At 49.6% G+C, this 15011-nt stretch overlaps 1 protein-coding gene across 13 annotated transcripts in view; it reads right to left on the bottom strand.

Moving 5' to 3' along the window:
- Positions 1–15011, bottom strand: part of LOC111155726 (poly(rC) binding protein 3) — a 178986-nt gene that overhangs the window by 65900 nt on the left and 98075 nt on the right. For 12 of the 13 annotated variants that reach the window (XM_022516071.1, XM_022516077.1, XM_022516075.1 and 9 more), the window contains exon 2: positions 3831–3961. In XM_022516071.1, the coding sequence (XP_022371779.1) occupies positions 3831–3840 (10 nt within the window). In that variant the 5' untranslated portion in view covers positions 3841–3961. Of the gene's footprint in view, positions 1–3830; positions 3962–6751; positions 6799–15011 lie in introns of those variants that run through there. The other variant, XM_022516073.1, reaches the window with a different exon arrangement.

Below are 15011 nucleotides of genomic sequence, written 5' to 3'. Positions count from 1 at the left end.
GTGTGCGTGTGTGTGCGCACGTGTGCGTGTGTGACCCAGCGCGCCCAGGTCCAGGCCTAGAAGCAAGCTGCATGCTGGAGCCTAGAAACGCGCGAGCGCCGTGTGTCCTTGAGAGCCACCCTGGCGCAGGGCTCTGGCGTGGGCATCGCTGACGGGAGGCCAGACGTGGCCCTGCGAGACGTGCTGGGGAGGCACGTCTGTCACTGGGCAGGAGACAGTCGCCCTCGGTCCACCTTCTACTGAGCACCAGAGCTCACCAGCGCACACGAAATCGGATGCAGACAAACGGTAAGACCCGTCACAGGAGAGGTAAAAACCTGGACGCAGGGAGGAGCTGCCGGCCGTGAGGACGGGCTCCGGCGCTCAGGAGCCAACGAAGGGACACTGGAAGTGGAGGCCCGCGGGCCCACCTGACCGAAGTCAGCCTGCTTGTCCACTGCAGGACAACAACTGAACACAGCACAAGCACTGGCTGCTCGTTACAGGGAAAACAGAAAATGCATGTAATAAGTGCACAAAATAACCCGTAACGTCATTGCCCAGAAAAGACCGCCAGCGAGAGCGCGCTGTTTGGAGGCTCACCCAGTCAGACTTTTGTCTAGGAGCTGTGTGTGTCATTGTATTTTTTTAATAAAAATAGGACCAAACCTTCCACATTTGTCCTGTTTTTCTCATTTAACATTATGGATGAAATATTTTTCTACATATTTAAATCTACACGACAATGATCACATTCCCCACGGTATTTTTTATTATTCTTATTATGCATAAAATTTTATGCATTTTTATGTAGAAAAATGTAACCAATCTGGAATGCTGGTATTTCCAGGTTTTTGAGTTGTTATATATTTTTTTAAGATTTTATTTATTTGAGAGAGAGAGAGCAGGAGCTGAGGAAGGGGAGCAGCAGACGGAGAGGGGGAAGCAGGCCCCCCGCTGAGCAGGGAGCCCGATGCAGGGCTCGATCCCAGGACCCCGACATCATGACCTGAGCCAAAGGCAGAGGCTTGCCTGACTAAGCCAGCCAGGCACCTGGAACGGTTCCATCAAAGAACGTTGCCACAGCCCTCCTTGGTGGGCCTCTCCCCGCCCCTCTCTGGCTCCGCCGGAACACGTTGTTTACAGAACTTCTTCCTGGGTGGAAGGACACGCGTGCTCGAAGCTCGGCCAGTGACACTGTGGTGACGGGGGCCGTTCCCTGCACTCCACATGGTGTGGGCAGCTCTGTCCTCAGTGCCGACTGAGCCCCGCGTCCCGGGGACATCAGCCACTCGGGGCCAAGCAAGGACGAGGCGCTGCAAACCGGCCTGAAGCCGCCCTGCCGCGTGTCTGGCCCCGCCGGCTACTCCCCACCTCACAGTGGCTCTCTGTGGAGGACTCATCCTCACTCCGCGGCAGTCGAGGGAAGGAGTGGCAGAGTCACACACGGCTTGCTCCCAGTCCTAAGGCTCAGGCCGTGGAAACCTGGCTCTTGCCCGCCAGACGGCCAACGGTGCCAAGTGCCACTGAGCGCCGGGGGAGGACTGGACGCCGGCTGGCGTGTCTGGCCAGCGCAGGCCTCGGCCCTCGACAGGCAGGTCTGGAGCAAGGTAAGCAAGTGGCGACAGCCAGGCCAGAGTCCGGGGGTTTCCCCAAGCAGAGGTACTGCCTCGGGGCGCGCCGGCCCGTTTGGTGCAGGGGGAAGCAGAGAGAGCCCAGACGGATGGGAAGTGGTACAAAGGAGGGAGCGGAAGGGCCAGAGTCAACAGCCGACAGAAGTGGCTGAGGGTGTGGGGGCCACAGAAGAGAAGGAGGGTACAGCCCGGAGGCCCAGAGAAACCAACGGGTGGCGGCACCATGGGTGCTGGGGGGGCAAGAGAAACCAGGCCAGGCGGGAACGGAGGGCGTGACCTGGGCAGTTTCGGGGTAGAGGGAGCACTGCAAATAGGGTGGGGGATCCCCACTGGGAGCACCACACCACCCAGGGGTTGGCCAGCTGGGGGCACTCAGGGGCTTCAGGGTCATTGGGACATGTTGGGCTCAGGGGCCGGTCACTTCCTGGATGGCTGTGGGTTTCCTGTTCTTATGTCCACCCGCTGCCTCCGCAGCCATGTCCCGTGCCTGACGCGGGGTCAGATGCCCAGACCACCAAGCGCGTGGGTACCTGGCAGATGGAGTCAGGCAGAGGGCAGGCTGAGGAGTGATGCAGGGCCCCCCAGCATGCGTGCACCTGGGCTGGAAAAGGGGCAGAAAGCCCTGTGTGGGGTCCCCTCGGCTCCCAGGTCCGGTGAGCTGCAGCCGGCTTGAGCTCCAGAGGTGCCTGGAGAACCCGGTCAGCCTGGGCTCTGATTTGCATAGCTGGGCGCAGTCCGGACCACAGCCTGGGACATGTCAGTCACCACAAAGGACCCTTCCCGTTTGGCTCCCATCCAGATCCAGCAGAGTTCAAGGCCACCGTGACCAGTCACTGACATTCAGCCCAACCAGACACACCTGGGAGCTGAAATGGATTTAATCCTCCTCGATGGGAAGAACAAAGAAAAGAGCGAAACAGCACAGGCCGCAGGCTCGGGGAACTGGGTCAGGCACCACAGGGTTAAAACGCTGAGCTGCAGTTCACAAATGAACAAGCCCAGACAGAGACCCCAGGGGCAGAAGAGCAGCTGCTCCTGAGAACAAGGGGAACCTCTGGGAAGGCAGTCCCGGCCGTCCGTGCTGAGTTCTGCAAGGCTCAGCAGATGCGTGTGTTTCTCTGCCAGCCACGCGGGGGTACGCTACCGCAGAAGCCACGGTGTTTGTGCGGCGAGTCTGGGTTAGCAAATGTACGGCTTAAACGTCCTCAACGGCCAGTGCCGTGTCTCCACGTGAGCAAGGCACCCTCAAACGTGTCCTCGAGGCCTGAGCAAAGCCTGTGTGACGTGAAGACACAGGAGAATAAAGTACAGCCGGGCTGGGGATGAGCAAGCCACGTGTGCCATGGAAGGTACTTGAGGCCTCAACGTGAGGCCAGGGAAAGTGGGTTCTGCCGGCCCAGAACCTGTAAGGCCCGGCAGAGAGTCTGGACCTCGGGGTCCTGGAGTGCACAGAGGCACAGAACACGCACACTCTGTGCACTGCAACCCGCCCTGGCACATGTGCTGCTGTATGCACGCACACACACACACGCCGGCGACATGTGAGCCGTCACCACGTGCACGCACGCTCTCACACCTGTACGTGGCGCTCCTTCCCGGCACAGCCACACACATGGCGCCACAGCCCTGCACACACGGAAGGACTGTCGGTAGGGCTGGGCCAGCAGGAGCTCAGCACAGGGGCCCTGCATGAGGTTGGTGCGCATTTATGGGGCACCCAGTAAACAAGGGGACAACAGACTTAGCTCTTCGGTGTCCCCCCCCCCACCAGCCCCAGCATCCTTTAGAAAATGGTGGGAGGAGGGCCAGGAGGGATAAAAGCAAGGAATACTTAGGGGAAAACAGTTCTAAGGGTTCCCACCCTCCTCCAACATTCAAGGGAAAGGCCATGGGTAACATTCTGTCTCAAACCCAGAGCCAGCCAGGAGCTGTTAGTTCAGAGTAACAGTCATGAAATTACATATTAACCCAAATGCGTTGCGGGTTTTCCACTCTCGCAGGACACGTAACCATGCTGTCCCTACATGATCACACGCGGTGTCTGCTGTCTTTCTTTGTTAAACATCCTGGCACTGCTCCCCAATGACACCACGTCATAGACAGAAGAGGGTCAAATACATATCGCATCGGCTCCCTGTCCTCAGGCTGACTTTGACTTTGTTACCTGCGTTCCTGGTAAACAGACAAGCAAACAGAGGGTCCTTCACAGTCACTCACCTTCCCCCATAAGCAGGCGCGAGGGGTCAGAGCAGATCCATAGACAGCAACTGGTCGGACTCACTGTGACCTAGAGCATCACAGCTGGGACTGGTGACTGACAGGGTGACTCCGTCCCGGAGCTCACCTACCTGAAACAGAACACAGGGTGCATGAGTGAGCACGTCCGCGCCCTTGTCCCTCAGGACGGAGCTTCCACACAACTGTTTCCTGCATTCGACAGAGGAGCAGACAGGCCTTTAGCATTCATGTAAGGCACGTGCGGGATATGGAGACGAAGTGCCAGTGGGAACGTGCCCTGGGCATCCTGCCTTCTATGTCCCGAGTGAGGCAGCTCACAGCATGGGGAGGCGTCCGCTTCACAAGTGAGGAGCCCGAAAGAAGAGCTTTGGTGGAACCATGTCGACTTTTGAGAAGGTAAATGGAACAGTCAACCTTCTACGACAATATTTAGTCCCATTCTCTTCCCCTCCTACCCCTCCACTGATTTCAGAGTAACAGTCACGAAATTCCCTATTAACCCAACGCGCCGCTGGTCTTCCACTCTCGCAGGACGCGTAACCATGCTGTCTAACCCACCCTGCCCTGGTCCGGTGCACACGCGCGTCCAGGCGGACCTGCCTTCCGCGCCGCTGGGTGTTTTTCTAGAGACTGTCGGTCTCACCTGGGTCTAAGTGTCCCGACTTTTTACCTTTCAAATTCACTTTGGTTGCTCAACTGGAAATTTAATCCCCAGCCACAAGTACCTGTTTTCATTCACTGTCCTTTTGCTGTGTTACCATTCCGTTCCGGAAGTGTACATGTATGACCTTCCTGCAAATTACTGTGACAGGCACCTAAAAGGCTTATTTACGACAGCACCCAACACTTGGCATTGTGGTCATAGCACCAAAAATAATTAGAAACCTAAGTCCAATGTCTTTGCTTTTCTCCAAGTCAGTCAGGTAACCACTTGTGTCAATAAACCACAGCACTGACTGACTGTGCTCCAAGCTACAATGTCTTATCCGTGTACCACACTGCGATTCAAAGTGAAACTAACTGGAGAAAACCAAATTCGAGGAAATTCCATGAAAGATGCTGTGAAGCAAGAACCCCCGTCTTTCGTATGGGCACCCAATGCCTCAGTCGGGATGAGTCGTACACGAACACAGTAAGAGGTTCAATGTGTTACTGACCAGAGGACCAGAGAGGCCAGATCTGTGGAGTTAGGTCTTAAGGTCAGTCGGTGGGAATTCATCAGAAAGCACTGGAAGTATTTCAAAGAGGGACGCCATGAAGATTCAATGGGAAGGATTCGCCTTTGCAACATATGGTGCTGGGAGAAATGGACATCCAGATGCAAACAATGAGCCTTACAATACATACGAGCATTAAGTCAAAATGGACCAAAGACCTAGACTTACGAGCTAAACTACAAATGCTTATAGAAAACATGAGGAAAAATCTTTTTGACGCTGGATTTGGCAATGAGGGTCTTGTGGCTACACCACCAAAAAAGCATAGGCAACGACAGCAAAACACAGACAAAGTAGACTTAATCAAAGTTAAGACCTTCTGTACTTCGAAGGACACTACTTCAGTACAGGAGAGAGAATTCAACCAGGAGAATAGGAGAAAACACTTGCAAATCATGAGAAGGGGTTAACACCCAGACCACAGAGAGAACTCCTGCAACTCAACAGTGATTTTTTAAATGTGCCAAGGATCTGAATACGTATTTCCCTAAGGAAGATGGACAAATGGCCCAAGCACATGAAAACGATTCTCAACATCGTTAGTCATCAGAAAAATGCAAACGAAAACCACAATGAGATGCCACTTTGCGCCCAGTTGGGACGGCGATAATAATAACAGCAGCAACAGGGACGATAATGAGGAGGAGGAGAGTGCGCAGGAGGAAGAGGAAGAAGAAAAACAAAATTACAAGTATCAGCCACGATCTGGAGGAACCGGAGCCTTCGTACACCGCGGGCGGAACTACAAAATGCTATGGCCACTCTGAACGGTCTCGCAGTTTGTCACGAAGCTGAACGTGGAGTTACCAATGACCTAGTGACTCCACTCCTACGGGTCCACACGTGAGAGCTGAAAACGTATGTTCACACGAAAACTCGCGCACGAACGCTCACAGCAGCAGTCGTCACAGCAGCCGCAGAGTGGAAACAGCCCAAATGCTCTCCCTTATGAAGGGACAGACACGATGTGGTCTGTGCACGCAACGGAGTGTCACTCAGCCGCGCGAGAAGGCAGCGGGCCTTCAAATGCAACACGGGTGAAGCTGGCAAACACGGATGCCAGACGCAGGAAGCCACACGCAGCACGACCCCATGTAGAAGAGATGCCCGGCGAGGCCCATCACAGACAGGAAGTCGACGGCTGGCTCCCAGCGCTGAGGAAAGGGGACCGGGGCAGGTGATGGGACTAGCACTGGGCATGGGGCTTCCTTTCGGACAATGAAATGTTCTAGTCTGAAGTTAGTGGTGACGGCTGCACACCTTTGTGACTCCACTAGAAACTGCTAAAATGTATGCTTTGAAAGTCTGGAGTTGGCGGTATATGAATTACACTTGATTTAAAAAAAAACAAGGGCAGGGGCACCTGGGGGGCTCAGTCAGTAAAGCACCGGCTTTCAGCTCAGGCCATGATCCTGGGGTCTTGAGATCGAGCCCCGCCATGGGGCTCCTTCCTCGGCAGGGAGCCTACTTCCCCTTTTCCCTGCCCTTCTGCCCCTCCCCAGCTCGGGCGGTCTCTCGCTTTCTCTCAAATAAAGAAATAAATAAGATTAAACAAACAAACAAAGGTAATCAATACTCAAAAGTTAAAAGAACAAAGTAATGAAAGACCCCTCCCAGGAAACACAGAACGAACGTTACAGAAGGGGCGCCTACATCACACGGAACAGAAAGGCACAAACTCACAAGTACTCGACGGTCAGGAGAAGAGAGACCAACCAACACGAGCGGCCAGCACAATACCGGAGTCTGGAAAGTGGATGAAAACGTGGTTACTAATTTGGCAAAGCCAGGAAAGCTGAAACCCAAGCCTCTGAGGGGAGAGGCCCCCCGCACAGCAGCCGATTCCTGCGTCTTCCAGAATGGCTGCAAAGGGAGGGGCCGGAGGCAGGTGAGGAAAAACGGGGTAGTAATTAGAGTTTTCTGTAAGGCATTCGGCCCCAGAAATCCTCTGGCTCTTTTCTTCCATGGATAATGGGAGGTTTCGCCTCTGCAAAGGGTGACTCATTCAGGATACAGACTCAGTGACGAGCGGTTCTGAAGACAGCGAAATGCCAAAATTAACACGGGAGTGTAACACGGGAGAAAACAAATGGAACAATAAGAACTGCCCCCTCCCCCGAGAGGCCCTCCGGATTCCAGCAGGCAGGTTAGGACCTCAGTAAGCTACATAACATAGGAACAGTGGAGACCGCGGACTCCGACAACCATGTGATAAAACTGGAGATGAATGAACTTTAACCAAAGGATATTCCATTTGCAGTTCAGATCGTTTTAGAAGCATCTACAGGAAACTAGTTTACTTAATAATCATATATAGCCCTGCTGTGTCACTAAACGGGCAGGAAACACAATGACATTGAAATCTTTCAAGTGGCGGGACAAAAAGAGCCGTCCCCGCAGTGACCAGCCTCTTCCAGCACCGGCAGCTTTCGGAGCCGGGGACGCCAGCACTGCGTGCAGTTGGACGTGAGACATGAGCAGAGTCCCAGGGAGGCGACACGCTGCTGTTGCCTCTGCAAACACAGCTGATGTCAGGAGGGAGGGAGACGGAGATGAAGTTAGGGACGCGATTCCTTTCCTCACCTCCACGGCCTTCCCTCGCTGTGCGACCCACTTAGCAACAACAGAAGCAAAGGTTCCAACGTCTTGCTGAGCCGCCCGCCACAACAAATCAGCTTCACAGGATGAGTCCCCGGGGACGTCACTGCCCCTTCCGGCACAGGCCAGACAAAAGAAGCCCATTCAGCTGCGAACTACACCCACGCGCACACACACACACACTCACACGTGTGCATGGGGCAAACGCAGCTCGTGCCGTTCGCCGAGCTCAGCAAAGGGCCGGGGCTTCACCAGATGGTTTGAAACGTCAGACAACTGGGAGGCAAAGCGCCCCCCCACCTGCCGTTCGCTGGGCTTCCTCCACGCTCTCCTCTTGCCAGGAGCACGAGTGCGGAGAGGGTGATGAGGAAGGAGGAGGTTGAGGGCCGTGGGGGGTGGGTGTGGAGGGCAGACCGGGAGCCACCTCGGGAGGCTGTTCAGGCCTCTGCAAGAACGGGGGCAGGTGGGTCTGTGGACGACAGGGCTGTGTGGGGGCTCTGAGATAAAGAGGCAAATCAGACAACAGGGACAAATCCTGATATTTTCGCACAAGCCATCTGGCTCTGGTGTGGCCAACAGATTGAAGGTGAAGAGGTACAGCAGAAAAGCCGGGCGAGAACTGAGGAGGCTAGGGGGGCCCATCCCTGGGGATTCAGTCTTACGAGGGGACCCAGGCCAGGCCAGCAAACTGTCCCTCTAGTGGGAGACGCCCACACACACGCAGGAACAGCCCATGCAGTACAGCGGGAGCGCGGTAAAGACGCGGAACACGCGACCGGCACCGCAGACACAGCAGCGTGTGTTGGTGAAACTCTGCGGCTGACACCTGGAGGTGCGCGCTCCCCTAAAGCCCGCAGAGAACAAACGAAAATCGGCAGTGTTCCAACTCACAGTGCGAGCGTCAACAGATTCTGAAGACACGAAATCAACAGACTGTGCTCTCCACCCACCAGGCAATTAAACTAGAAATCATTAGCAAAGGGTAACTTCCTAATCCCCCTGGACATAACATTTTAAAAAAGCTTCTGGGGGCGTCTGGGTGGCACAGTTGGTTAAACGTCCAACTCTGGATTTAGGCTCAGGTCATGATCTCAGGTAGTGAGCCCCGCATGGGGTTATGTGCTCGGTGTGGACCTGCTTAAGATTCTCTCTCTCCCTCTCCCTCTGCCCCTCTCCACCCTGCTAGTGTGCTCACACACACTTTCTCTCTCAATAATAATCAGCAGAAACTTCCAAGTAAGAAACGGATGGACTGACATATGCGATTAGAAAATAACCAGACGAACTTGCAACATCCCAAACTTTGTGGCAAGCGGCTACGGCGGAATTTACAGAACTCACAGTCTTAGAAGCCTGTATTACGAATAATGGGAGGCCAAAAATTAGTGAGTAAAAAATCCAACTTAAGGATTTAGAAAATAACAGAAAGTGCCTACAGAAAGTAGAGAGAAGGTAATAATAAAGAACAGATCGGAAGACACGAGCCAACTGAGAAAACGTACCCATATAAAAGTTAGTTCCTCAAAAAGGTCTAGAAATACACAAGCCTCTGATGACACAGAGGAAAATAACCAAGAAGGCACAGGCGTGTTCGTGGCTACAAGGAAGACCGGGGCCTCTGGTTGTGGACATGACAAGTAGACAGTCCCCCACTCTTCCTGCTAATGAGCACAGCGAGCTGGACATTAAACACGAAACACGGGAAAACCGGGGAAGCAGCGAGAAGGCCGGCTGGCGAGGGTGCTCCAGATTCGAAGAACCACACAGCAGGGAGCCCCCACTTTGCTCCGCTTCACCTCGTTTCCGTCCTATACATTCCCGAGTGGTCCCTGGGACTGGTCACACTAACAGTGCTGCAGGACACAGAAGAACTGTCAGCAAAAGCCTGCTCTCTCTCTAGGCCAAGGACTGGGAACAGGACACCGAGGCAGCCAGACGGCTTCTCACAGCGCCTGCGCTCCCGCAGCCCGTGCCACAGGAGACGCACACACACCCCTACCGGCCCCCATCGCAGCCTAGGCTCCCACCCCTACCTGGCAGCACCGAGGCACCCCCCAGCCCAGGTATCAGGGAGACTGAGGGAGGGACCTGGACCTCCACCGCAGCTGGCTGTGAACAAGGTGCCCTGGCCTGGGACTGGCGGACGCCCACAGAGGTAGGAGATGGACAGCAGACACAGGATACCACATCACCGTAACCAACCTTTCCAGGATACAAACGAAAATCACTTATCGGGCCAAAAACTAGGAAAATCTCAACACGAACAAGGAAAGAAAATCAACAAATGCGGAATGCTGAGATGAAGATACCTGTGAGCCCTCTGACAAGGCTGTTAAAGTAGCCGTCGAAGGAAGGCTTCACCGAGCGTTTAGGAATCAGCTAAAAGCACGTCTCTGAAAACTCACAGAGAAAAGGAAGCCATGAAGAAGCATCAACAGCCAAAGATCAATGAAATCATCAGCCTCAATACCCCTATAGCCATTACATAAAGTGAATTTGTAATAAAAAGCTCTAGAAAAAGAGATCTCCAGGCCCAGATGGTTTCACCAGAGAATTTCAATACCCAAAGATGAACAGCAGCCCTAGACCATCTTTCAGAGGAACGAGACGGAGAATCCCCCAACTCATGTTGTGAGGCCAACACCAGAGCAATTTGCCTTAGGAGCACAGACACTAATAACCCAAAACAGTTTTTTAGCTGGAAAACTAACCCCACAATGTACAGAAGATGTATACACCAGGACCAAGTAGGATTTATCCGGGTACATAAAGCTCCATATTGAAAAATCCATCTATATAATCTACTGTATCTATAAAACAAAGCATAAAAACCACATGATCATATAAAATGATGCATAAGAAGCATTTAATAAAATTCAACACTTACTCATGATAAAAAATCAATACCAGTGACTTCAGGACACAGGAAAGCTACTCCAACGTGATAAACAGCATCTACGAAGCATACAGCTAACGTCACAGCTAACGGTGGCATCACACCTAACAGTGGCAGGCTGAAGGCTTTATCCCACGGCCGGGAACGAGGCAAGTCCATCCCCAGTCACCATTCTTAGGACACCAGAAGTTCCAGCCACTGTCACAGGCAAGAAAAATAAACCGGAGACATACAGACTAGAGACGAAGAAATAAAACTGTCTCTATGTGCAGGTGACAATTTTCTACCTAGAAAATCCCAAAGAATCTACAAGACAAAACTCCTAACCCTGGTAAGTGAGTTCAGAAAGCAGAATGTAAGAGTAATACACAAAAACTAACTGCATTTCTAGATGCTAACAGTGAACACACAGACACCAAAATTTAAAACATGGTAGCATTTAAAATCACTCGAAATAAAATGGAATACTTATACACTTAACGTATGCAAGATCTGTGTGCTGAAAACTGTGAAATGTTGATAAAATAAATTTTAAAAACCTAAATAAATGGAAAGACCTATCCTATCCATGGATTGGAAAACTCAACACAGTAAAAGTAGCAATTCTCTTCAAATTGATCTAAAGGTTCAGTGCAACTCCTATAAAAATCGTAGCAGTGTAGGAGCACCTGGGTGCTCAGTCTGTTAAGCATCTGACTCTTGATCTCAGCTCAGGTCTGGATCTCAGGGTCATGAGTTCAAGCCCTGCATTGGGCTCCACACTGCACATGGAGCCTACTTAGGAAATTAAAAAAAAAAAAAAAAATCCCAGGAACTTTTTTTGTAGACATAAATAAACTTATTCTCAAATCTATATGGAAAGGCACAGGCCCTAGAGCAGCTTTGAAAATCTTGGGGGGAGGAAAAAAAGCATAAGTCTTACTTTGTAACTCCAGTTTTCAAGACAGTATGAACCAACAGAATAGAACAGAGAACCTAGAAAGAAACCTACCCAAATATGCCCATCTGATTTTTGACAAGGTGGGAAAAAAAATTCAATGGAGGAAAAGTAGTCTTTCCAACAGTTTTGGGACAATAGGTTAGGCAATAAAACTTGATCTAGGTCTCACACCTTACACAAACACTGACTCAAAATGGGTCACAGACTTTAGATATAAAACAAGAAACTAAAACTTTTAGAAAAAAAGCACAGGAGAAATATCTTCAGAATCCAGGGTAAGCAGAGTTCTTAGACTTAACACAGAAGGTATAATTGGTGCATGGAAAAATCAATAGATTGAACTTAATAAAAATTTAAAACTTTCACTATGCAAAAATCCCCTGAGAATGAAAAGACAAGCTATAAACAGGGAGAACATATTTGCAAACCACACCTCTAACAGAAGGCTAGCATATAAAATATATAAAGCATAGTCAGTTAAGCATCTGACCCTTGATTTCGGCTCAGGTCAGGGTCCCGGGACTGTCTTGTGTCGGGCTCTGCACTCAGCGGGGAGTCTACCTGAGGATTCTTGCTCCCTCTCCTTCTGCCCCTCCCCCTGCTCTCTCTCTCTCCCAATCTCTCTCTCAAACAAATAAATAAATCTTTATGGAATGCCTGGGTGGCTCAGTCTGCCTTAAGCATCTGCCTTCAGCTCAGGTCATGATCCCAAGATCCTGGGATCGAGTCTCACATTGTCTCACTGCTTCTCCTTCTGCCTGCCGCTCCCCCTGCTTGTGCTCTCTCTCTCTCTCTCTCTCTCGCCTCTACTCTCCCTGACAAATAAATAAAAGCTTTAAAAAAATTAAATAATCTTTTAAAAAAGAAAGAAAGAAAATGGCAATAGAGGTCTACCTCAAGAAGTATGAGAAGTCTCAAACAACATAGCCTTGCACATAAAGGAGTTATAAAAAGAACAACAAATAAAACAAAAAAAGCAGAAGTAAGGAAATAGTTAAGATTAGAGCAGAAGTAAATGATATAGAAGCTAAAAATATAGTAAAACAGATCAATGAAACCAAGAGCTAGTTCTCTGGGGAAAAAAAAGGAAAATTGATAAACCTTGGGTCAGACATACCAAGAAAAAGAGAATAGGCTCAAATAAATAAAATCACAAATGAGAGAGGAGAAGTAACAACAGACAGCACAGAAATACCAACAACCACAGCAGAATATCATGAAAGACCATGTGTCAACAAAGTGACAACTTGGAAGAAATGGATAAATTCCTAGAAACATACCAACTACCAAAACTGAAAGAGGAAGGAATAGAACATTTGAACAGATCAATAACCGGCAAAGAAATTGAATCAATAATCAAAAATCTCCCAGCAAACAGAAGTCCAGGACCAGATGGTTTCCCAGAGGAACTCTACCGGACATTTAAGGAGTTAATACCTATTCTTCTCAAACTATTCCAAAAGCAGAAAAGGAAGGAAAACTTCCAAATTCATTCTATGAGGCCAGAATTACCCTGATTCCAAAATCAGACAAAGACTCCACTGAAAAAGAAAACCACAGGCCAATATCCCTGATGAACATGGATGCAAAGTTCCCAACAACACGGGAGCAAATCGAATCCAACAGTTCACTGAGAAAGTCATTCACTGTAGTCAAGCGGGATTTTTAAAAAGATACTATTATTTGCGAGAGAGAGGGAGAGAGCATGCGAACATGAGTGGGGGTAGGGTAGAGGGACAAGCTGACTCCTCACTGAGCAGGAAGCCCGAGGTGGGGCTCGATCCCAGGACGCTGAGATCATGACCTGAGCCAGAGGCAGACACTTCACAACTGAGCCACCCAGGTGCCCCTCAAGTGGGATTTATTCCTGTGTTGCAAGGGTGGTTCCATATTCACAAATCAATCAGTGTGACACACCACATCAACACGAGAAAGGATAAGGACCATATGTTCATCTCAATAGACACAGAAGAAGCATTTGACGAAGTACAACATCCATTCAGGATAAAAGCCCTCCACAAAGCAGGGATAGAGGGATCATACCTCAACATAATAAAGGCCATATATGAAAACCCCACAGCAAATGTCATGCTCAATGGTAAAAAAAACTAAGACCCTTTCCCCTAAGGTCAGGAATACGACAGGGATGTCCACTCTCACCGCTGTTACTCAACACAGTGCTGGAAGTCCTAGCAACGGCAATCAGACAACAAAAAGAAACAAAAGGCATCCAGATCAGTAAGGAAGAAGTAAAAAACTTCCACTATTTGCAGATGACATGATACTCTATACAGAAAACCCAAAAGACTGCACCAAAACACTGCTAGAACTGACAAACAGATTCAGTAAAGCTGCAGGATACAAAATCAACATACGGAAATCTACTGCATTTCTATACATCAGTAATGAAGCGGCAGAGAGAAATTAAGAAACCAGTCCCATTTATAATTGCATCAAAAATAAGATACCTAGGAATAACCCTAACCAAAGAGGTGAGAGCCCTATACTCTGAAAACTGAAACGCTCATGAAAGAAACTGAAGACGACACAAAGAAAGGCAAAGACATTCCACGTTCATGGACTGGAAGGACAAACAACATAAAAGTCTACACTGTCCAGAGCAATCTCCATATTTAGAGCAATCCCTATCAAAATACAAATAGCATTTTTCACAGAACTAGAACAAACAACCCTGAAATGTGTATGAAACCACAAAAGACCCTGAAAAACCAAAGTAATCTTAAAAAAGAAAAGCAACAGACACCACAATTCTGGATTTCAAGTTCTATTACGAAGCGGTAATAATCAAAACAGTATGGTATGGGCACAAAGACAGACACACAGATCAACAGAACAGAATAGAAAACCCACAAGTAATCTTTGACCAAGCAGGAAGGAATATTCAGTGGGAAAAGGACGGTCTCTTCAACAAATGGTATTGAGAAAACGGGACAGCCACATGCAGAAGAATGGAACTGGACAACTTTCTTATGCCACACACAAAAAATAAAATCAAATGGATTAAAGACCTAAATGTGAGATCTGAAACCATAAAAATCCTAGAAGAGAACATAGGCAGTAGCTTCTCTGGTATCAGCCGTAACATTTTTCTAGTTCTGTCTCCTGAAACAAGAGAAATAAAAGCAAAAATGAACTATTGGGGCTTCATCAAGATAAAAGGCTTCTGCACAGCAAAGGGAACAGTCAACAAAACTAAAAGGCAACCTACAGAACGGGAGAAGATATTCGCAAATGACATATTCAATAAAAGGTTAGTATCCAAAATCTATAAAGAACTGATGCAACTCAACCCCCCAAAACAAGTAAGTTAATTAAAACATGGGCAGAAGACATGAACATTTTTCCAAAGGAGACATACAAACGGCCAAGAGACTTATGAAAAGTGCCCCACATCACTCGGCACCAGGGAAATGAAATCAAACCTCAACGAGATCCCACCCCACACCGGTCAGAATGGCTACAATCAACAACACGAGAAACAACAGGTG

This window comes from Enhydra lutris, unplaced genomic scaffold, assembly GCF_002288905.1.
Source record: "Enhydra lutris kenyoni isolate GAN:26980312 unplaced genomic scaffold, ASM228890v2 scaffoldscaffold43, whole genome shotgun sequence".
Classification (NCBI taxonomy): Eukaryota; Metazoa; Chordata; class Mammalia; order Carnivora; family Mustelidae; genus Enhydra; species Enhydra lutris.
The sequence above is the reverse complement of the archived record's forward strand: the minus strand, read 5'-3'. Positions and strand labels throughout refer to the sequence as shown.